Below are 21,763 nucleotides of genomic sequence, written 5' to 3'. Positions count from 1 at the left end.
CAAAGTAGGCTAAAGGCCCACAGTAGAATTAACACCTTAGATTTAAAAAAATAGAAAAAAGAACAGTCTAAGCTGCAGTGCAGTTTTATGAACTTAATATCCCCCTGCCTTCCCCACCAGTGAGATGAGATGCATTAAACAGCAGACAGCTTGGGGGCAAAAAAGCCACCATCTTTTTGCAGTTGAAAGGTTTATTCAGATACATAAGTGCCAACTGACAATGCCAAGTCACTTCCTAGTAGCTCCGCTCGCCCAGCTGTGTTTACTTCCAGTTGCTTTTTACAAGCTAAAGCATGATTTGAGAAACTGCTGGAGAATCTGTTCCACTCCTGCCCTCCTGTGTGATATGTAGCGAAGATGATCAGAAAGAGTCTATTCCTGTGTCTGGTTCCGGTTCTGGGAAAAGCACTTTCTTGAGAATTTCTGAGTAGTAAGGTCCAAACACCTGCCTGTTGTGGTGGATCACACTTCCAAACCTGCGCCCAACTTCCAGCAGCTCTTCTTGAATGGCATCAAGGCCCTTTGGGAGGTCCTTGAGAGAATTCTGTCCATTAGGGGAAATAAAAAGGCTGAGGAATGAATGAATCCGCTGCTCTGTAGGGAGTAAGAGCATGAAAACAAAAATCAACCTTGGCATAAAAAACTAGCTTTGAGAGACAAAAGGGTCCTCGTGCAGTCAAGAGCAGATGTGTGGACAACCTCATTGTCACAGGATGTTGTAGACAGTAACCCTATGTGGGTTCAGGGACATAGTGGATGTATTTGGAAGTTTCTTTTCCAAATACTAAGTAGATTTAACAGCATCCAGTACAGGAACCAAGGTGAAACTATGCGATGCTAGGAGAGTACTTGAGTGAAGTATCATGTATGGTTGCCTTGTTCTCACTTTTCCCAGGGTAGCTGCTTATAACAAGGGCTAGAGATTGGACAGCGGGCTGAAGGACTTCAGGTTTGATGGACATATGGTCATTCTTACATTGAAGTGGAGCAGTTCAGCAGTATGTATTTTTCACCAATTTTGAAGTTTTTGTACTGCATTGAAGCATCAGACATCTCAGAAGCATAATGGAACATGGAATTTCAGAGCCTAGGATTTATTTAGCCTGCCACAGCAGCATTTTAAAATTGGAAGTGTTCAGGAAGCCTTTCTGAGGAACACGTAGCTGAGATACAGCAACAGGTAAAGCAGCTGGGTAGTTGAATTTGAATTATGCATGTGAAAATGCTGACAGTGACCAACAGTGCAGACAAGGCACTGTGTGATTCTTAAAGGCAGAAGGGGGAAGACTATCTGGTCCCACACCTTCTTCCTAATGCCACACCATCAGAGAGTCATTGGCATCACATACTGCCCAGCCTGCCATCTATCAGGGCTTGGTTTAGGCTATTAATTTAGCCTTCTGAATTACATCAAAACAAAATAGCCTACTCTGACATGGAAAGAATAAACCCAAATAAATAATGCAATTGAGTCCACACCAGCTGGGAAGGACACTTAACTAAATGAAACATTGGGCAGGAAGAGCCTCACCCTATTTTCATAGCTGATAAAAGCAAGTCTTCCATGTGGAAATAATCTTTCCAGTAGCATACTAGCTGCCTGTGGCACAGCAGTCTACATGGAATTAGCATTCAGAGTACTAATAAAAGGTCAAAGTAATCAGCTCTTATCCAAACCATTTGAATAAATATTTTGATGGAGCAGCATTGTAGGGCATCTGGTTCGCTGAATACCAGGCAGTGCACTCCCTAGGGATAAATATTATTTAAAGTTCTTAGCATGGTACTTTACTAGGCCTAGTGATTAATCTCTCAGTCTACATCCTAGCCTGAAGATTGCAACACTGCCTAATAACCAGCCTTGCACTTGAGCCTGTTTAGCTTTTAGCAAGGATGGGAGGATTTAAGAGCTTTTCAAAGCAATTACTGTTTGGGAGCCTTTGGAGGAGGAATAGGAAAATCTGGGCAGTTTCTGAACCTAGCTTCGTTGCCTTCCTCTCCCATGCAGAGAGGCCAGAGACTGAACTCAGCTCTCACCCTCAGCAGCAGTTCTGCTCAACACAGGGAGTCTGCTATGCTAGTACCAATCCTAGACCTGTCCTGCCTGCTCCAGGGTCGTTAGGCTAAACCTAAGTTATGGCCTGAGAGTGCAAATACTCAGTTCCTTCAAGGAAAAGCCAGCTGAGCTAGACATAGGCTCAGAGACTCACCAATGACACTCCGCACTGCGTTGTCCTTGTCTGCGATGCTTCTTATCTGGCCTTTCAGGGAGGCACATTTGTCACTGGTAAAAGCAGGGTAACCCAGCTGTGAAAGAGTCCTGCTGACTTCCTGGAGCACTTGATTGCCGATGTCTTGTAAAGCTTCTTCAAACCTAAATCATGCAAAGGTATACGCAGTCCGGCCACTACTCAGATTTGTTGGGGAAGGGTCTTTGAAAGGGTCTTGCAGGCACAGAGCAAGTAGGGAAGTCTCTCCGTATGTCTTTTGATCTGTCATCACAGCCAGGTAGCATAGGACATAGGACAATCACTGTTCAGCCACAGCTCTGGTGCCTACTGCAAGTGAACTAAGCTTCCCTTCCCCTGCTCTTGGGGGAGCAGGAAGCTGCCCAGGGGCTGACTCCTGTGAAATAGTAATCAGCACCACTGATTTCCCCTTTAACCAAGAAGGGACTAGTGCTAGAATGTTAGCTCCCAGCTGAAAATGCTGGCTGACTTCCCCTACTCCTTGCAGTACACCTGGCTGCTATTTGGATCTTGGAGCCTCTTCCACTCCCAGGGGAGGATTCCTGCTGCTCATCCCACAACCAACCAGTGCCTGCATACTCACTCTTCTCCTGCTGGAAAAGAAAACTTAAAGTAACCCACCTGGTACAAGAGAGCCCTTCCAAGAGGACCTTTGTTACCCGTTTCAGCCTAGCTACAAACCCAGGTGAGCCAAATAAGGTGCTTCCACACATGCCACTGGTCACCAGCAGGACTGCAGCTGTGATGGTAAGCTGATTCACCTGCGACTGTACTTCCTGCAGTCGGGCCTGATCCATAAACAGTGTCTGTGAACAGAAACCAATTCAGCCTGTGGGTGTACAGACAGCAGCTGTGATAACAGCAGTTCACAAGCCATGGGGCAGGGCTGCAACATCCCCATGAAGCTGAGTGGGAGGAGACCACCTGGCAGCAGGGAGGTTTAGTTTTGCGAAAAGTCCCAAGTTGCTTCACTTGGGAAATAAAATCATGCTGTAGAGGACAGAGGCTCTGTCCTGTAGACCTGTTCATTTTGCATATCTTTATGACTTTGCTGTAAACGTGTTCAAGCACTTCTCCTACCTCAGGATATTCCTTTTGTCCAGGCTCCCAGCAGAGCAGATTCATGTACCCTCGGTTTAGCACAGACGTGGGGCTTGGCAGCGCTGCGCTATTGCTGACTGCTCCCTGTGAGGGTGAGGCAGGCGAGCTGCTGACTGCAGGGTGGGGTGGAGATTGTGAAGAGGACACAGACAGTTCTGCTGCTGCTTTGCGCAGCCACTCCGTTGTGTGATCCAGGCTATCTGTAATGGGGTAACAAAAAAGGATGTTTGAAAGTACAGTCAGACTGCTCAGGCTAAGTCGGTTAGAAGTGGCTATGCTACACTACGGGCTACAGGGAATGTATGTTTGGGAGGCCAAGGCATCACACTGGCTCCTGGAATGGTGGGGAGTAGCTTATGAGGTCACTAAAGTACAATATAAATGTGTAGCTGCCAAGGCACAGGGTTGGGCTAGTGGAATCAGCCTCTGGAGAGCTTTGTAATGAATAAAAGATTTCAGTCTCCAAAAGGCACCTTTAATGAAGTCCTATGAGGCAGAAAGACAGACAGAGAGAAATATTCTAGAGCCTAGTGAAGAGATGTCTCCATCAAATGCAGACTTTCCTCTTTAAATATGTCTGCTAATAACATTTTGCTTATTCCTCTGAGGATCTCAAAACACTTTAAACTTACGAGATCTTACAGCTCCATGTGGGATAGCTATCAGCTCTGCTTTATGCAGAGAGAAACTGAAGCACATTAAGTAATTTCTTTTCTGCAAGGTATGTTAGTGAAGAGGCTGAGAAAGTAACCCAGGAGCCCTTTAGCTTCCAGAGGTAGTTCTCTCATCTATTATTACAAATAAGCACTTGATGAAAGCATCAGCTCTGGAATACTCAAGTCCCTTTCCAGTGCATTTAACAGCTCCTGTAAGAGTAAACAGTGTTGAACCAGCAACTTTTCCTCTCACTTCCCTGCAGACTTACTAGGTAGCTTATCTAAGAGCTCCTGGAATTTCTTCCGTTCGTACTGGATGGAGTGGTCCTGCAAGTGGGGGCGGAGGCTCTGGATGGTAAAATTCAACATATCCATTTTCATGAGGTCCAACACCCGGAAAATCTCCCTGGGATGAGACACAGTGAATTGAAAGTTTTATCCAGTAGTAAACGCCATGACTAGAGTCATTTTAAAACGTTGAGAAAGGGGAATTCAGAAAGGGGAATTTGGATTTTATTCTGACAAAAGGCTGTTCAGTCTAATTGGTGTGTCCAGTCCCTAAGAACTGCTAGAAAATCAGATTCATTTCATTTTCCACCATTTAAAGAGCAGCTAGGCAACAGCAATATGTCTACACTGAAACTCAGCTTCAAATAATGATAAGGTTGAAGCCCAGCGTGCGTAGAAGGGGCCTTGTGCAGTAATTCCAGGGTGGAGTTTTCTCTAGGCCCAGTGTATTATTGTTGGAGGTTATGTTGGCTTACATAGACAAGTCACAGTCAGCATCACCCACCTAAGAAGTTGAACTGGATCTGTCAGGCTCCGCAATCTTTGTACTTCCTGATCTCGAACAGGCGCGCACAGCATTGCCATCGTGCCAAGGATGTACATGGTGAGACTGTGGATATCCAGAGCCCCATGTTCAGCCTCCTGTCTAATCAACTCCGTGTCCAGGGCTTCTTCAATTTGGCTTCGCAATCGGTTGTGCCGTGGCAACAGCAGTGATAGCAGAGCCTGTCAAAAGAGAAGCAGCCTGGTTTTGTTCAAGGAACCCTACAGTTTTCCAGAGTTGCTCAACAGGAATCAAGGTTGGCCTTGCTATATTGAGTAAGGTAACTACTGAGTACACAAACTCTGGGGCACACAACAGCTTTAAGTGAGTGCTTGTCTCTAATGACTCATTTCAGGATGTCTGGCTACTGTCTCACATATTGCAAAGCCTCTTTTACTGTCATGCAGGAAAGGAGGGAACTGTCTGGAGTCCAAAGGGAAAGTGTGGACCGAAAAAGCAAACTATATGCAACTTCATGCTCTGCTAGGAACACGTATGTCTTTTAGTTCTAAACAATTTTCTTGTTCACTATATTGTATGCTTGTTTATTAGAGACAGCTCCTCATATACCCCAAAGAGGCGTCTTATATAGAGAATTTGAGTTTTTATGTTTGGCAGACGTTATGCCTGGAACGGTTACCATAAATGACAGTTCAAATGAAGGCTTTCCATTGTTTTGGGGAGTATGTGTTTGAAGGACCTGGGGCAGAGAATGAGTTTCCTTCTCAGACAGGTTTTAGAAGGTGCAGTCATGTAACTTGTATCTCCCTATAAAATAAAGGGAGCCTGTTTTCTCATCCCTCTTAGCCATGTTCACAAGGGAATACCTGGAGGTAAGAGCAGAAGTGATAATTGACAGTAAGGCAACCATCTTTCCTGTGTCAGGAACAGCTCACCTCTTTTATCTCCTGCAGCAGTTGGATTGCCTGAGTGTAGTCTGGGGGACTAGCAGAGAGCTGTTCCTTCAGGCTGTCCCAGAAGGCTTTGTGCAGTGTATCCTTTACTCTGTTTTCCAGGCTAAGAAAGAAGAGGGGAGGGGAGGTGTCTTCTATTAATAGACGTATACAAACTCTCAATTTGATGGAACCATTCCTGTCAGCTTTAATTGCAGTTCAGGACTTTGGACGTTTTCTTCTCTTAATCTTTACTCCCAGCTTTACTCCCCACTCCCAATTACACATTACCTTTCTCTACCTCACAAAATTCTCTCTCAACCTAAATTCCCTGCATGTCTAAAGTGGAACTCCTTCCTGTCAACGCTGTTCATAAAATATGCTTAGCCTGTCTTAACTGTGGGATCAAAAGATCTTAGTCTTTTGCAAGGAAACTCCTAAGTCCCCCTTAGACAATAAACACAAGCTGATCTAGTGCTTGTCTTTGCAATGAAAGAGTGAAACATCAGGTCACTTAAACAGATTTTTATCTAAAATGCAGACACCTAAGAGGGAATCTTTGCCGAAAATTCTGCTTGGTTCATATCTTAAAGTCACAGCTTATATACCTATAAGCCTCTAAATCTTTCAGTGTTAATGAGTCATAACTGACACTCATCATATTTGAGAACTTAGTAAATCCTGAAGCAATGAATAAATAAAAACAGGCCTCCACATCTTTTCTTTCAGGACTGTCTTATTTTCTTGTCACTTCTACAGTCAGACCCAAACCCACCTCCTTTCCACATTCCAACATGCTTTCTGTAATGCGACAGAAAGAAGCCAGCCCCGAATGTATATACCTGTTTGGGGCAAAGTTGACCGCTTGCAGTTTGAAGTCACAGTTGAGTACAATTTCATGTGCAATGGTCAGTTTGGAAATCTCATGAGCTGTTTCCAGTAGTTCACTCACGGAGAGAATTTGTGGAGGGCTGTCTGCAAAAAACATAGTAACAATGAGTAAGTCTCTAAAAGCAATATTAAACACAGTCTAAGTTCAACATTTCCTTTAAAGTGATTTAGAGGATTTTACATAATGCAAAATGGGGAAAAAAATCTGAAAGGTTTGAAAAGTAGAGGAAGTAAAGGGGAAAAAAAACATTTAAATCAATGATCAGATACTGAGCTGACTTGGTCCCCTCTCCACTCACATTTTGGTCCCATTTTGTTACCCATTCATTATGCATCCTGTCTTTGAACTATGCCCCTTATTCTGCAACCTGATCCCAGTGAGCAGATCGCTACACCTGAATCAAATCTCAGTGAAATCAAGGGGGCTCCTACTCTTCTCAGCTTCCACAGGACTACACCTTAAAAGTGCTTTAGCATGTGGAATACCAAGCACACATCTAAGTACAAGTGGCTAGCGCAAGAGTTCCCGAAACACTTGAATCTTCCAGTGCTAGACTGCTGGAAATCAAGAATAATTAAAGAATCCAGTTAAAATATTCTTAGAAAACTAACAAAACAGGAAGGAGTTGCAAAACTTGTAAGAACGTTGCGTCGCAGTTTCTAAAGTGGGAACATCTTAAACTCGAGGGGGTTTATGCAAATGGCAGACTCCGATCCCTCTCTGAGCAGCAAGCAGATGCTTCGCAGATTCTGCAAGGGTGCTACAGATGTGGTGTTTCTTGTGTTCCTGCAAGACAGCCTGCACTTCCTTCTGAGAGCCTGGGGGTTACTGGAAAAGCTGCAGTGCCCCGTCAGCACGCACAGCGGTACAAGCAGTATTCGCTGCCCAGCCTGCGCTGCTGCATTCGTGACCGTGCTCAGTAACATGGGCTAATCACCGCACGGGGCATGCGACTACATGGATCCACAGGTCAGATGACGCGTCCCCACACTGATGGCGGTGAAGCAAAGCAGCCGAGCCTGCGGCGGGACGGGACAGCGGCAGGTGCTCCTTCCCCTCCCGGCCCGCACCTCTCCTCGCCGTCCGTGAGGCCGCGCTGACACCTAGTGACCGCTGGAAGAAGCTCTCAGGCCGGGCCGATCCCCGCGCCCGGCCCGGGCGGCCTCCCGCCGACAGCCCCCCGCGCGGAGGCCGCTCTGGGCCCGCGGCCCGGCCCCGCCGCCCCTCCCCGCGGCGCCGCGCCCCGCCGTACCGGGCGGGCGGAGGGCAGGCGGCTCTTCCTCGCGGCTCTCCCGGGAGGGCTCGGCTTCCTCGAGGCCGCCGTCCGGGCGCGGGGGCTCCTCCTCGCCGGGCTTGGGCATGGCGGTGTTCCTGCGCCGGGGAGACGGGGACAAGGGCCCGCGGGGGGGGGAACGACCGCGGCGGCGTCAGGGGGGACCCGGAGCGGAGGGACGGACCGAGGCGGGAAGGGGGGAACTGGAGGGACGGACCGAGGCGGGAGGGGGGGGACACACATGGGACAGACCACGGCGAGGGTCGGGGGGGGGGGATGGGACAGACCACGGTGGGTACCGGGGGGGGATAGGATAGGACAGGCCACGGCGGGGGGGGGATGGGATGGGACAGGCCACGGCGGGTGCCGGGGTTGGTCCCGAGGGCCGGAGCGGGGCGGGCGGTGGCGGAGCGGGCCCAGCCGCGGCGGGGAGCGGCTCTCACCTGGGCCGGCCGGTGCCGGTGCCGGCGCCTGCCCTCGCAGAACCGCCGCTGGCTCTGCAGCGCGCACCGGACCCGGCCCGCGACAGCTTCAAACAGGGCCGAGCCCACAGCACTGCGGCGGGGGGGGGGATGCGCCCGCTCCCGCCGCCTCCGAGGGCCTCCGTCCTCCCGGGGGGGAGGCAGCTCCTCCCGGCCGCACAGAGCGATCCACCGCTCTGAGGAGCCCCGTGAGGAGCCGCCGTGTGGTGCGTGGGGGCCCCGGCGGCGAAGCGCCGCGGACAGGCCACCCCTCCGCGCTCGGCGCCAATGGGCCGTTCCACAACTTGAACCATAACAGCCCCGGCGGGGAGGCGGCTCCCGGGGCGGGGGCTGCGCTGCTCTAGAGCTACGGGCCGTTAGGCAGCGTTCCCCCCCCCCCCTTTCGGTGAATGGAATGCTCCAAGGAGTGCGCCAAGGCGGCGCCGCGGGACTGTCCCATTTGGAAGGGGGGGGGGGGACACAAGTGAATGAAATAGCTACCAAAGATCTCAGGGAGTTTAGCGAGAGGGTGGCTGCAAACACGCTGGAGTTAGTTCAGGGAGGGCTGTGCAGGAAGCCATCTTCCTCCTGGGTTCCTCCTTGGAGGGGAGCCCGGACACCTGGGTCCCTCCGCCGTGGCAGGGGTGATGGTGGGCCTTGGCCGGGGCGTTGTGGCGATGAGGAGCCTTCCGCTTCCCCGGGCAGCGGCCCCCATCCCCAGCGGGCGCCGGTCATGGGCTGCTGGGCGCTTGATCTTTTTGAGATGATCTTTTAAGACCTCGGCGGAGCAAGAAGGGCCCATCCCGCAGCAGCTCCTCCAAGAGCGCTGGCTGCCATGGACGCCCGTCATGTCCGCGCTGGTGCGGGCTGACGCGTCGGCACGTGGAGCAGCTGGGAAAGAGATGTGTGCAGAGAGCTTGGGGGACGTGGGGAGGGAGCCGATGGAGGCAGTGCGGGAACACAGCGTGCGATTCGGCTGCCCGAGCTTGGCTTCCCCAGTTCTTGAGCGTGTCCAAGGCCACGTTGGCGAAAGTTTGCCCTCCTTTTCTCCCACCTCGACTTGCTGGTCTGTAAATTGGGGGTGACGAGACTCACCCGTCTTTGTGCTCAACAGAACAGACCTGCCTGTGGTGCCCTTCGGAGATTCGCGAAGGGAAAACCACGATGTGAGCAAGGGGAGGTTTTTATTTAGGCTTGCTGCTGCACTGGCGTGCCTTGACGTCCAGGGAAATGCGCCTGTGACTCTGATGCTGCAGGAGACTCCGTGTGCTTGGCATCTCGGAAAACCCAGCCTGGAGGAACATCCATTTTACACACTGGGGCTGGAGAAACCAAGCACAAGACCCCTCTCCCTATAACCGTTCTTCCTGGCATGTAGTACAGCGAACAAAAGAAGAGCTGAGCACGGTTTCCCTACTCCCTTGCCGTCTGGCTGCTATCTGTGGGACATAATCTTCCCTAACAAAAGCATTGCTCACCACCGTGACCTTCCCCATCCCGTCCCCAGCCCCTCCTTTGCAATATAGTTCATAGGTGGAAGTTGCAAATAATTTGGGAGGTCTTGGCGGGCTGAGCGAGGCTGGAGCCGAACAAAAGGCAGTCGCCGTGTTCGGCTCCCCTTACCCTCTGTGGAATGGCAGGAATTTCGCCGCGCTCCGTCGTCTGGGGGAGTTACGGCATCAGTGCCGGGCTGATTGTTTTTATATCTAAAGCCTGTGCAAGGCTGTGGCTTAGTGCCTGTCAACTGCAGGGGTATTAACCTTAGACCTGTCAGAGCGAATAAAATAAAAAAGCCAACGCTGCAGTGCCGGAGAGGCTCCGGAGAGAGCTGCTGGCTGCTGCTGGGTTTGTAGCAGCTGCAGCGTCCTTCCACGAAACTTTTCTCATTTATTTTTGTTGATTTTCTTTATGGTAGGTGCTGAAGGCAGCGGTCAAATCTCTGGCTGTGTACACATTTGTTATGAACCTCCCTCTGACTTCATCAGGACTAGGATTTAATCTTCCACAGGGGAAAACGCCCAGCCTGGGGTGAGGATCCTTGTGCTCCCATGACATATTTGCCCGCCTTCTCCCTTCCAGCAGACCTCGCACCTCCGCTCGCCGCCGCGGCGTGGGGCCAGGCTGCGTTTCCTCGGCTTGGGAGCGCTCGGGGCTGCCGCGAGGGACGGGCGTGAGAACCGCCTGTGCGGAGCTGGGGCCTCGACCCGCCTGTTGTAAAGCACTTGCTGGCACAGCTCTGCCCTTCCAAGTCGGTAAAGCGCTTGGAGGCGGTTGGGCGTCAGGGCTAGGGAAAGGCAGAGGATTAAAGGCATAGTGCTGGCATGCTTATGTGGGGACAGACAACCAAATTATCACCCGGTAATTAGTTACAGCTTCACGGCTGGGCTGCACAAATGACTCTGTGGCTCTCTCAGCCCATTGCAGTGGCAAAGGAAAATATCCCAGGTAGGTTTTTAAAGGTGGTTGGAGCTACTGCCATTGCTCCGTGTTTACAGCAGGCTAAGAGTGCGGTTGGTGCAGCTCAGCTGATGAGTCGTAGCTGGTTTAGCTGTAGCGATTGCATGCCGGGGACTAGCCACAGCCTGCAACTGTGGTCTTCCCACCGTCTCAGAACGTGTGGAGCCGTGTGCTGCCCTGGTGTCTGCAGTACAAGGTTGTGTTAGAGCGATCTCCTTAAACCATCGGCGATTTCCTTAAACCACCGAGGAGCTGTAAAAATCATCTCATCAAAAAACAGTAAGGCAAAGCTGCTTGGCTTGGGCAGAGCTGCAATTACATCATCCAGCGAGCAGCCCTGGCCTTGGGGGTGGCCGCTGCTGAGAAATGAGCTGGGAAAACCATCTTCCCAGAAGTGTGGACAGCTCTTTCCTCCCTCTTGAGGAACCTCCGGAGCTCGTCTCGCGTGTGGAGTTCGCCAGGTCGGTGCAGCCCTGGGACAGGGCAGTCCCTGCCCGGCCACCGGGAAGGGAATTCCCTGGACTTTGCAAGGAGGCCTCAGAGGTGAGCTGTGATCTCCGCGTCAGAAAGAATTCACCTCCTCCCGAATCGGGGGCCACGCAGTCTCCTAGCACAAGCATTAGCATGATTTCCACGCACTTTTGCAGGCAGGCAGACACACGCAGGAGATTTTTATTGCATTTTTTTTCTATTTTCCCAAGGATGGACTCACTGCAGAGCACGCGTGCCTCAGCGGCAGCAGGCTGACCTCGGGCAGAACCGGGCTGCAGACAGGGCTGTCTGCTCGCAGTGCGTAATCTGATAATTATTCCGTGAAACTTTCCAAAAATATCCTGTGCGATGCCTGGGAGAGGTAACCGGAGCGGCTCTTGGTGGTGCCGATATCAAAAGCTCAACACCAGGAAAACATGAGGGGAGCAAAGGCTGGTTGTCCCACCACAGAAGTGACGGGGCCACACGTATGGATGCCATGGATGGGGCTGCCTCCATGCCTGTCCGTGGGTCCTGCCGTGGGGTAGAGCCGTCGCCACCCCTCGTGGTCTGTAGTGTCTCAAGGCAGGGGAGATAACGTTTGTATCGGAGAATAAATCAGCGCAACTCTCTGTGTAGCTTCAATTTGCTCTCGTCTCTCTTGGTTTCAGAGCAGAGCTCAGCTCTCCCAGCTGATAAATCTTGTTCTCAAAGGAGGCAGTTGTGTGTATTTAAATATATATATGTTTGCCCTGCATTAATTTGCTTTCCCCTGTGGCTGGGGACATGAAGATTTGTAATAGCAGAATGCATTTTTAATGCATTTCCTGCAGATTTCTGCAAGGGAATCTAATTCCTGGGTGACTTTAGCTTGCCACAAAGGCAGAGGACCTCAGGAGCACTGTTAATAAGCAGAGTGGGTTTTTTTAATCTGCCATTTTAATGAGCTCCATCCGTCTCTCTGGTAGCATTAATTTATTTTATCCAAGCCATCTAGCTGAAATCCCAACAGGGGAGATTGGGATCATAAGTCCTTCGGAGTAGATGCTTGAGCGTCACGCAGGGGACTCCACAGGGATATTTCCAATTTGTCTTTTTATGTCCTTGGAAGTTTGTAACCCCATTGATCACCTTGAAAAGGGCCCTCCGGACCTGCATACCCACGTGTCGCTGTTAGCATCGACTTTGGGCAGACTTTTGGCTGCTCGGCCCTCGTGGTGAGGACTCAGCTTTCTAACAAAACTCAGATATGTCTGGTACTTAAAAAAAAAACGTGGCTTGTAGACATACAGGTAGGGGAGGCCAAAGGCCTGGCTGAGATTGGGGTGCCTGGTTCTCCCGCGGCAAATCCCAGCCGTGAACGAGCTGGCAGAGAAGCTCCAGGCAGGCGCCTCTACACGGAGCCTCGCAGCCGGTCGCTTCCCGGCTCCTGCCAAAAGCAACAACCGCTCCGGCCCTGGGGTCCTTCCGACGCCCACCGCGGCTTCCCGCTGGGGTCGGGGACCGGCGACGTCAGCCCGGCTGAAGCAGGAGGATTTTGTTGCTCCGGCCACCCCGGCGCATCCGAAGCGCCGCGCGGGGAGCATCCTCGCCCGCGCTGAGCCCTGTCGCCGGGATGCCCGTGCCGCTGCCAGCCCGGCAGCATGACTTCACCAGGCGGCAACGGGTGGGAAGGGCCCGCTGTTCAAACAGAAATGCCTCGGGCGGCTGCAGCCGAGGGAAGGGGAAATGGATTTTTTGTTTAAAAGATGGTGTTGTTTTTTCAAGTCTGACTAATGTGAAAGTCCCCATTTAAAGGAGTCGAACCTGCAGTGAAATTGGTCACTGTTTACACGCCCACATGTTGACTGAGGCAGCTGAAAGCAAACTTCCTGGTCTATCCTGATCCAAATCACCTGGGAGCGGAGGCTTAGCGAGCACAGTGCACAGAGCTGTGAGCCGCAGCCTGGCCAAGAAAAAGCCTGCGTCTCTCTTTGCAGAAAAGCCAACCTATCTGACCGGCAGATGTAAAGCCTAATTGGTGTTACCGGCCCCCACTCTCAGGAAAAGAGGGAATTTGCAGCCTACGAGCTACAGCTTTGGCTTGTTAGAGAGTCTCCTCCTTCCCACTGCAGGGAGAGGAAAAGCCATGGAGGCGGAGGAGAGAAAGCGTTAGCAGGTGTTATCAGAGCTCCTGGGTGCAGAGGGGAGAGCTGGCCAAGGGGGGAGATTTCCTCTGCCCCACCAGCCAGGAAAGGTATTTTTGCAGTGGCTCCGGGGTGCCAGGCAGGGTCAGGCCTGCTCCTGTGCTGGTGCAAATGTGGATGGGCATCCCGATCCGGAGGCGCTTCCCTGCACGGAGCAGGTGACTGAAGTACTGCTGTCTGTCCGCCCCGGGTGAGCGTATGTAAACACTGGGTTGCCCCAGTTCTGGTCTTGGTATCGGGTCTGCCGTAGCCAGTGGTTTCGACAAGTGAAAAAGGGTTTGGGAATCCTTTAGATAAGCGAGTTTCATCCACTGCTGCCGTGGCTTTGGCGCGGATGAGTAAGGTGTGTGCGTGCCTGTAATGCACTACGTGTTTCACCGGTGACTAAAGCAACTATTAATTCCCCCCTGCAAAGCTGGAGCGTGACTGTTTTCCTGGGAAAGCATCCCATACGTGCGGGCTGGCCGTGGCCACCTCGGTCGCAGCGCACGTCCGAGCCGCGGGGGCCGGCTGCTCCGAGCAAACCGTGGCCTGGCTGCGGTCTGGTGTCAGTGAATTGCAGCCTGCTCCTGTCACCCGCGTATTTAAGGGACAAGCTGATGCTGGGTAAACTGAGGCTTGGAGGGATTTGGCCTGTGGCTGGGGCTGGACCCAGGAGTCCTGGCGGGGAGACGTGCACGGAGCTGGAGAGCTCTCGCTCGTGCTGCCTCGCCCCATCGAATATCCCCAGGTAAATAATCGTTTTGGTCACTGGTGCAAAGGGCCGGCTTGCTGCGGTGCTCCTGGCTAGACGTCTCTGGGTGATCTCTGCACTCAGTGATGCTCCTTAATTATTGCGGAGCCTCGTGAACCACCTGGCTCTTGTGAAACCGCGCTATGACGAGGCCCAAACCACACACGGCGCTCAGGGAGGGATTTCAATCCAGGAAAAAAAAACTTCAAAGGCGTTTTGGCTTAATGCGGTTTATCTAAATTGCTTTATGTTCATTAATCTGGATTAACACAAATGCTCTTGAAATTTCGGGCCAGGGAAAGGTTCACTCAGCTATTATGATGAGGACAGGCTTTTCCAAAAGGGAAAAGCCTGAGTTGAAGAAACGCAAGGTTGTGCCTGCCTTTGCGATGCTGTTCCCATCCCGGCTCGGGCGGGCAGCGTTTCGCATCCCGGAGCCCACGGGCGCTTCCCAGCACTGTCCTCGGCGCCCGGGTGTGCAGGTCGGTCCGACTGCCCCCGGTGCCGACGGAGGTTTCATCCCTCCGTCCTCCCCGCGTCGGTGCAACGCGAAGCCCCTCTGCCCGCCGCGCCCGAGCGGTTGGCACGATCAGCCGGCAAACCCCAAGGTAAATCGGAGGTCAAGCCCAGATTTGAGCTGGGGGAGCGGCGCGAGCGCGGCTGAGCGAGCCGCGTGATGCGGAAGACGTCTAGGAGAATCAGGTGATTTTTCTTTTTTTCCTCCCCGTCCCCCAGGGCTGGGATTACGGGAGGAGGCTTTGCAGCTGGGTGGCCAGCCTTGCGCTGCGATTCGCTTTGCGACACCTCGGCCCCTTGTCGGGAAGGGCCGCCTGGGTCTCGTGGGGGTGTTTTGCGCGTCGGCGGGCCGTGCCGAGGATCCGTCCCTCGGAGGGATTGCCCGCGGGGACAAGCGGGCGGATGACACCCTGGAAGCCGGGGTTGCGAAGCCCGTTGCAGCTCCTCGCCTTGCACGAGGCCTCTTGTGCAACGCCGGGCAAGTCCTTGCGTCTTGCGGAGCTCGGTTCCCGCTGCGCGAGGGGGATCCGGCCCTTTTCCGGGGCTGCCGCGAGCTGCTTCGGGGAGGGGGCCGGAGACGCAGCGGGGACCGACGGACCGGCTCCACGGAGGACCCGGCTCCTGATTCCCAGCAACCGCAAACTGCGGGGGGGGACGAAGCGCTTTTGCAGAGCTGAAATGGAAGTTGTAGCCTGGACCTGGGCACTGCCCAAAACTCCGGGACTCCCTCCTCCCCCCAGGCCCAACGCAAACAGCAGATTAACAATTTATTTGACGTGTTGTGGCTGGCGAGTTTCTTCGCCCGCTCCCCTGATCAGAGGGAATAAACGTTGCAGTGTGCATTAATGCTCGTTTTAGGTGAGGGTAAATATAGAAAGGAAAACCTGCTGAGAGCGAGCCATTTATTTCTGCGTTTGGAGCCCTCCGCTCATAAACAGTCAGTCATACCCATTTGGAAAATCCCCGCGTGGTTTTCTTGGCCATCCTAGAAGAACGTTTACTTTCCTGTAGCTTAAGAAGTGCGTTTTAAATTAAAAAAAATAATAGTGGCATCTCACTTGCAGCAGCCCTGGGGCGTTTAGGTGTTGTTGACGCACCAAGGCCGCTCTGTTCTCGTGCAAAGCTGCTCCGATGCAGGACAGCGAGGAGATCCTGCAGGGCTTTCCCTGCGGGCGTTGACGCGGGAAGGTTATTCCTGACGACTTCTTGTCCCCCCGGCTCGCGCTGAGCAGGGCTGGGGAGCCCGGCGCGGGGTTTTATCACAGCTCTCGCGTCGCTCCGGTCTTGGGGCGATGTCGGCAGCCCCTGGCTCGGGGGCCGCGCTCAGGAGAGCGGCTACGGGCAGGCGGCGGAGGAGCGAACCCGCTACGCTGAGCGTGTGCCGGACCAGGAAACCTCGGAGGGTTTCGGGGGAGAGAGTGCCAAAATCAACAGGAAGGTCTGTAGCGGGCTTGTCCCCTGCGCTCGGGTGCTGCAAAGTAGGAGAAAGACCCCAAAACCGCGCCGTGGGAGAGGACGTGGACCACCACGGGCGTGGGGCCTCGGCTCGCCCGGCCGGACCGGCTTCCGCTTCATTTCCAAAGCGGCACCGAGGAAGCGGGCGCGGGAAAGCGGCGCGGCCAGCCGAAATTGGACCTCTGCCTCGCGGCGGCTCCCCGCTCTGCCGCTCCTGCAGCCAGCAAGGGTCTCGCCGTGTTTTCCGAGAGCCTCTGGACTTGGCTCGGCTTTGCCTGGGTTTCCGACGGCAAGAGGCAGTTAAGTCTCTTGGAAGAATGAATTAATTAGCAGATGCCTTTGGTCAGGTCGGTGCCCTGCAGTGGTGGCGTTCGCCCTTTAAAGCGACGCCTGCGCGCCCAGGTGAGCCCGTCCGAGGGGCTCACGTTACCGCTGTTACCTTAAGGGCTATACGTGCCTCAGCCCGGAGGAACCATGTGTTTTAAAAGAAACAAAAAAAAAAATACTAAAACGTGGTGTTGACTCTAACGGTGACATTTGTGTAAGCGACAAAATATTGACGCAGTGGGCTTGGGTCTGGCCGGGGCTTCTGGAAATAACCTAATGCCTTGTTAAAGCGTAGATGGAAATGCGAGTGGGAACATGACTGACATCTTACGCAGCCCGTGCAAATAAAATCGCCGCTTTACTACAGCGCAAAAAAAACCTGGGAATTAATAGGTCTCCTTCTGCTCGGGGGTGTTGGATTTATCCCCGGCTAGGATTCATAAACTATTTTAAGGAGAGAAGTGCTACTTTTAAGCACACGTGTCTGGGTCCCGGAGTTGAAGTGGTGTCGCCGGAGCCGCGTTAACCCTTGCCGTCCCGTGGCACATCGGCCCCGGCTGCACCGCAGGCAGCACCGGGCTGGGTGCCGCCGGGCTGGTTTTGGGGGACGCTCCTCCTGGCTCAGGTATAGCCATATCGGCACCTGATGAAATTATTAGTTTATTTTTGAAGGTTGTTAAATACGGCTTGTGCTAACAACTGAACTCAGAAGTGCATTTCGGCCTCAGTTCAGCAGATGCTCTACCAAAAGCTTGAATATATATATATTTTTAAACCTGTGTGGGATATAAAATGTATTTAAAACAAGACACCTGCTCCTAAGCTATGCACTTTAGCCGAGCAGAGGCACAAAGCGTTGCTGAATCAGGCCCTTTACTGCCTGGGGTGCGATCAGGTATGCCCTGGCCGACTCCTTGGACTTCAGTAGCTTTAAGATCTTCTATTCTTTGGGTATCTTTTATGGGAAACATTATTAACAGAGCTTTAAAGAGTGATATATTGCCTTCCTTACTACCCGAAGCCCCTTCCTTTTCCACCCACATGCCGATGATCTGTCAGTCGAGCTACACGCGCCCCGGCGAGATAAAAGCCGCGCGGAGCACGCAGCGAGCCTGCCGGCTGCGCGGGGCGAAACTCCCCCTGTAATTACACCACGGTGCGTATCCTGGTATGCCTTCCCAGTGATTATTCTGGAATAAAAGAGTGCCTATTTCTGTAAGAGCTTATGTCACTTTGAAAGCTGTATAAATTCAACTGGAAAAAGGGACCCTTATTCTGGGATAAGTGTGGTTAGTGGTTAGCTGGGAACGGGGACTCGGCTTCTATTCCTGGCGCTGCCGGAGACCTTCCCGGTGACGCTGGGCCAGTCACCTCAGCCCAGCGTGTGTCAGCTTCTCCTGCCGTAAAACGGGGCTTGCAAACAAGGGCCTCGGCCACACGCGGCGTTTCGGGGAGGCGCTGGGACACTGGAAAAAAGGCGTCACGGGCGTCACAGCCGTTTAGCGGGACTCGATGCTTTTCTCCCCTTGGAAGCGTCGTGACAAAGCTGAAGGTTGGGGAAACTGGAGCTGTGCTGGAGAACTTGCGACCTGGTTCATCTGCGTTGTTCAAGCCTGGGCTGTTTGCAGATTCCTGGGAATACAGTGTTTTCCTCTCGGTTGTTAAAAAAGTCTCTTCTGTTCCAAGTTTTTTACCCCGCCCCTCACTGGGGCATCGACATTTCCCTGCTGCTTTCTCAAGCCGGCTCCTTCCAGCACGGAGTGTCGGGATCCTTCACCAGCGTTAATTAACAAAAGTGCCCGGCTCTGGCTGCAGCAGGGAGGTCTGTCCCTACCCGCCGCGGGCAACGCATGGTGTCGGGCCACTGGTCCTCGTGGACTGCAGGAGAAGACCAATTCCCCAATTCCCAGCATTGTGGCTTAACCGCCTGCCCTCTTCCTCCCCTAACATCCCTCTCTCGTTCAACAGACGGCTCTGCAAGCCCTAAGCTCCTTTGCCGCCTTATGGGAGCCTGGCGTCGGCCCGCTCCTTCGCAGCGGGTTTCTTGCCCAGCCTGAGAAATCCCTTCTGGCTCCATCGTGGTGCAAAAACGCACGGGCAGTGCTGAAGACGTCGCTCCTTTACAGCGTCTGACATTAAATTCACGCTAGAGCTGGGGGTGTCCTCTCGGCGGGCGCGGGCGACCCTCCCCGGAGCCCCCCCGGCGCCCGACCGCGCGCTGGCGGCAGCGGGTCCGCCCTCGCCGGCCGCCCCGCGTTCCCCTGGCGGGATGCGCATGGGAAGCTTCCAAGTGCAAATGTGGGTTTGCTAATGGGAAATGAATTGCCTCTTGCCCCGAAGGCTTGCAGCTTGCGGAAAACAGCGCGGGGTCTGCGGATGACCTCACGTCGCCTCCCGGGAACGCTTTGCCAGAGGAAGGGGGGGCAGCATCGAGGCAGCACAATGTATGCATCTCTCTCCCTGTGTAAACATCTCTGTAGCTGCAGAAGCCTCTTAAAACCCAGAGCGCGAGCAGAGCAGCTGCTTTGATCTGTGGATGTGGTTGTTGTTTTCTAAGTGCAGTTTTTTTTTTTTTTAATTTTGCTTCAAATTAAAAAAATGCCTGTTGTGATCTCTGCTTTTATTTCTTGGCTGGAGCGCCGAGCCGGGTGCAGTAAATTTTCATTACTCCCCACGTAACCGTTTCAACATGGTCGGCAGCTCCTCGCTGCCTCCGCGGCGCTGGAGCACGACGGACCGGACCCGTGGCCCTGCGCGCGGCCGAAGCGGAGCGGTTTCGCCCAGAAGGGCACCGGGGCAGCGATGCCGCTCCCGAGCTTTCCCCGGGGCGCGAGGGGCTGCCGCCGGCGGAGGAGCGGGCTTCGGGGCGAGATCCGCCCGGGGGGAAGCGGGACGCGCTCGGCCCCGCGCGAGGACGTTGCTCCGCATCCAGGGTCGCTCCCGAGGCTGCCCGCCGCTTCGGCGTTTTGATTGCATGCGGCGCTGTGTGTTTAAGGCTGGTTTATGGGTGTTTATACTAATGCGTAAACCTGTAATTTGGAGCCTCGGTTATAAATCAACATCGCTGAAGGTCCTGTCCCTCGTGCCTTGAGCTCTGTCTCCAGATTTAGCAGACAGGTTAGGAAAAAAAAAAGGCTGCTTAGTTTTCCCCTGGTCACGATGATAAAAGCCCGTGGGATGGGGTCCGAACGCCCCATGTGCGGTGGGAACAGGAGGACAGTTTCCATCTTGCCTCGGGGACGAGGACGGCAGGTTTGCAGGGCGAATCCAACCGTGGATTGCAAACGGATCGGAGGTTGGGGAAGGGGCTGATGGAGAAACGAGGACGTTCCCGCGACCGCGCTGTTCTCCTTCGGCCGCGGCGCTGGACGGGATAGCGTGCTCGTGCTCGTGGTGTCGCGCCGCCGGCCTCCGCCGACAAATCCTGCCGCCGACGCCTCTGCACGGCACGAGGTCGTGTTTCAGTTAAAGGAACTGAGCTTTAGGTCAGCCATTGCCATGAAATCCTGGCTGGCCAGGGTGGGCAGCACGGTGACAACTGCTTGGAAACCACTGAGATATCTCTATGTATCTATTTAGGTATATATATCCTTACAGCTTTAATCGTTTCTGCACCTCTGACGCCTCCCGGTCTGTCCTGGAGCAGTGGTTGTGCCAGGGAGGTTTCCGCGTTGCTGGTTCGATTCAGCGCAGCGCGGCAGGGATGCACTCGGGTTACTGGGGTGATCATGTAGGCTCTGGTCCTTTTCCACTCGGTTTCTTACCTAAATATATTGCATTGACTATGGTGGAGAGTGTTACCCCCACCAGGAGAAGCCCTTTAGCTGTGGTGGGCCTGAAGCAGCCGTATCTCGTGCTCTGGGCCTTGGCAACGCAGAGGCTCCCTCTCGTAGCTTTGGGCTCCTCTGCAGCCAACGCGCGAAGGTGAACGTGAACCTTGGATGTGCTGGGCATAACAGGCCACACGTGCATCTGTCCTTCAGCTTATGGTGGTCTTCTCCTTCCTCTGGAAGGGGTTGGCTCCTGCCTGGCTTGAGAGGACCCCAGCGCTTCATGCACGTGCCCGTGGGCCCAGGACCCGCTGGTGGTGAGCGGCACTGACCAAGCGGGTGCAGAAAGGCTCAGCGAGGGCCGCGATCCCGGCCGGGCTGGGGAGGGAGGGCGTTTCCCGTGCCTCGTGTCTCTGCAAGGATCTGGTGTGTAGATGAGCTACCAGCTTATACGCGAGCTGCTCCCCTGTGCTGCATCCGTCATCTCCAAAGCGAACCTGCTTTTATGGTCCCAGCGAAGGTCCCTGCGCGTCCGTGATGGCAATCGGCGCGTTACATCTTTCTGTAGGCTGAGAGTAAGGGGATCTTCTCAGGGATCTTCTGCTTCTCTCTGTTCAGCTGAGACCCACCACCTCCTTCCCTGGGGATGCAGGATTTGCCTGGATCGCAGCGCGGACGATCCAGTCCGGGATGCTGCCCGGGACGCTCGGCGCAGCCACGTTCCCCGGCGGAGGCGAGCGGTGGTTGCACACCTTTCTCCGGGTGACGGCTCCTCTCGCCCCGGCGCGGTGGTAGGGGGCTGGGGAGGCGGGAGCTCGTGCCCCGGGTTAGCGGGGTGGCTTTGACGTGTCCCAGACCCCGCTATTTTATTTTGGGGTGCTGCGGTTACCCAAAGGGACGCGAGGTCGCAACGGCGGCCGGCCTCGCTCGGTGGCTCCGGCTTGGGGTGGGAAGAGACGGCGCTGGGGGGTCCTTCGGCGGCCCCCCGCTCGCCCCGCAGGTGGGAGCGCCGCCGGCCCCGGCCCCCCGCTCGCAGCATCCCCCCCCGCCGCTTCCGCCCTGGCAGCCTCCCCGGTGACTCAGGGAGCCGAAACGCCCCGGCAGCGCCGTGGCGCGAGCCGCCTCCGCGGAGGGCACGGGCTGGCGGGCGTCCCGCGCCGGGGGGGGGGCCGGGCATGGCCCGCCACAGCCAACCAACCCCCCCAAAGAAGCAAAACCTGAGCGCATCGGCTCTATTTTTTTTTTCTTCCCCCCCCCCCCGCCCCGGTTCGCAGCCGCCCCCGGGCTTCGCTGTGCCCCGGCGGGCTCGCCGGGTCTGGGGGCTGCCGGGGGGCTTTGCATTGATCCATTGACCGCCGCCGGTGCGCGCCTGACCTCGCTGCTCCCGGCGCAGCAGTCTCCATGGCTACTGGCCCTGCTGCTCCAGCGCAGACTGTAAATTCCTGCAGGCCGAGCCCCAGGCCGGGGGTGCGCGGGGGGAGCAGCGCCCGA

At 54.5% G+C, this 21,763-nt stretch overlaps 1 protein-coding gene and 1 long non-coding RNA gene across 3 annotated transcripts; both read right to left on the bottom strand.

Moving 5' to 3' along the window:
- Positions 1-173: 173 nt before the first annotated feature.
- Positions 174-8,497, bottom strand: TCP11 (t-complex 11). 2 transcript variants are annotated; one of them, XM_064497988.1, is made up of 10 exons: positions 8,340-8,497; positions 7,876-7,994; positions 6,574-6,706; positions 5,735-5,855; positions 4,800-5,020; positions 4,276-4,412; positions 3,330-3,550; positions 2,871-3,055; positions 2,211-2,374; positions 174-594 (listed from the first exon to the last, which is right to left on the bottom strand). In XM_064497988.1, the coding sequence occupies exons 2-10, from the start codon at positions 7,982-7,984 to the stop codon at positions 362-364; spliced, it is 1,524 nt and encodes a 507-aa protein (XP_064354058.1). In that variant the 5' UTR covers positions 7,985-7,994; positions 8,340-8,497; the 3' UTR covers positions 174-361. The 2 variants fall into 2 exon arrangements, with proteins under 2 accessions (XP_064354058.1, XP_064354059.1); XM_064497989.1 differs by having other exon boundaries at positions 2,931-3,055.
- Positions 8,498-14,415: 5,918 nt separating this feature from the next.
- On the bottom strand, positions 14,416-21,733 carry LOC135323766 (uncharacterized). Its single transcript, XR_010385294.1, has 2 exons — positions 21,647-21,733; positions 14,416-20,841 (listed from the first exon to the last, which is right to left on the bottom strand). It is a non-coding gene; the product is annotated as an uncharacterized LOC135323766 (long non-coding RNA).
- Between the last annotated feature and the right edge of the window lie 30 nt (positions 21,734-21,763).

This window comes from Dromaius novaehollandiae, chromosome 27 (genome assembly GCF_036370855.1).
Source record: "Dromaius novaehollandiae isolate bDroNov1 chromosome 27, bDroNov1.hap1, whole genome shotgun sequence".
Taxonomy (NCBI): Eukaryota; Metazoa; Chordata; class Aves; order Casuariiformes; family Dromaiidae; genus Dromaius; species Dromaius novaehollandiae.
Note: the sequence above shows the minus strand (reverse complement) of the source record. Positions and strands in the feature narration are given on the sequence as shown.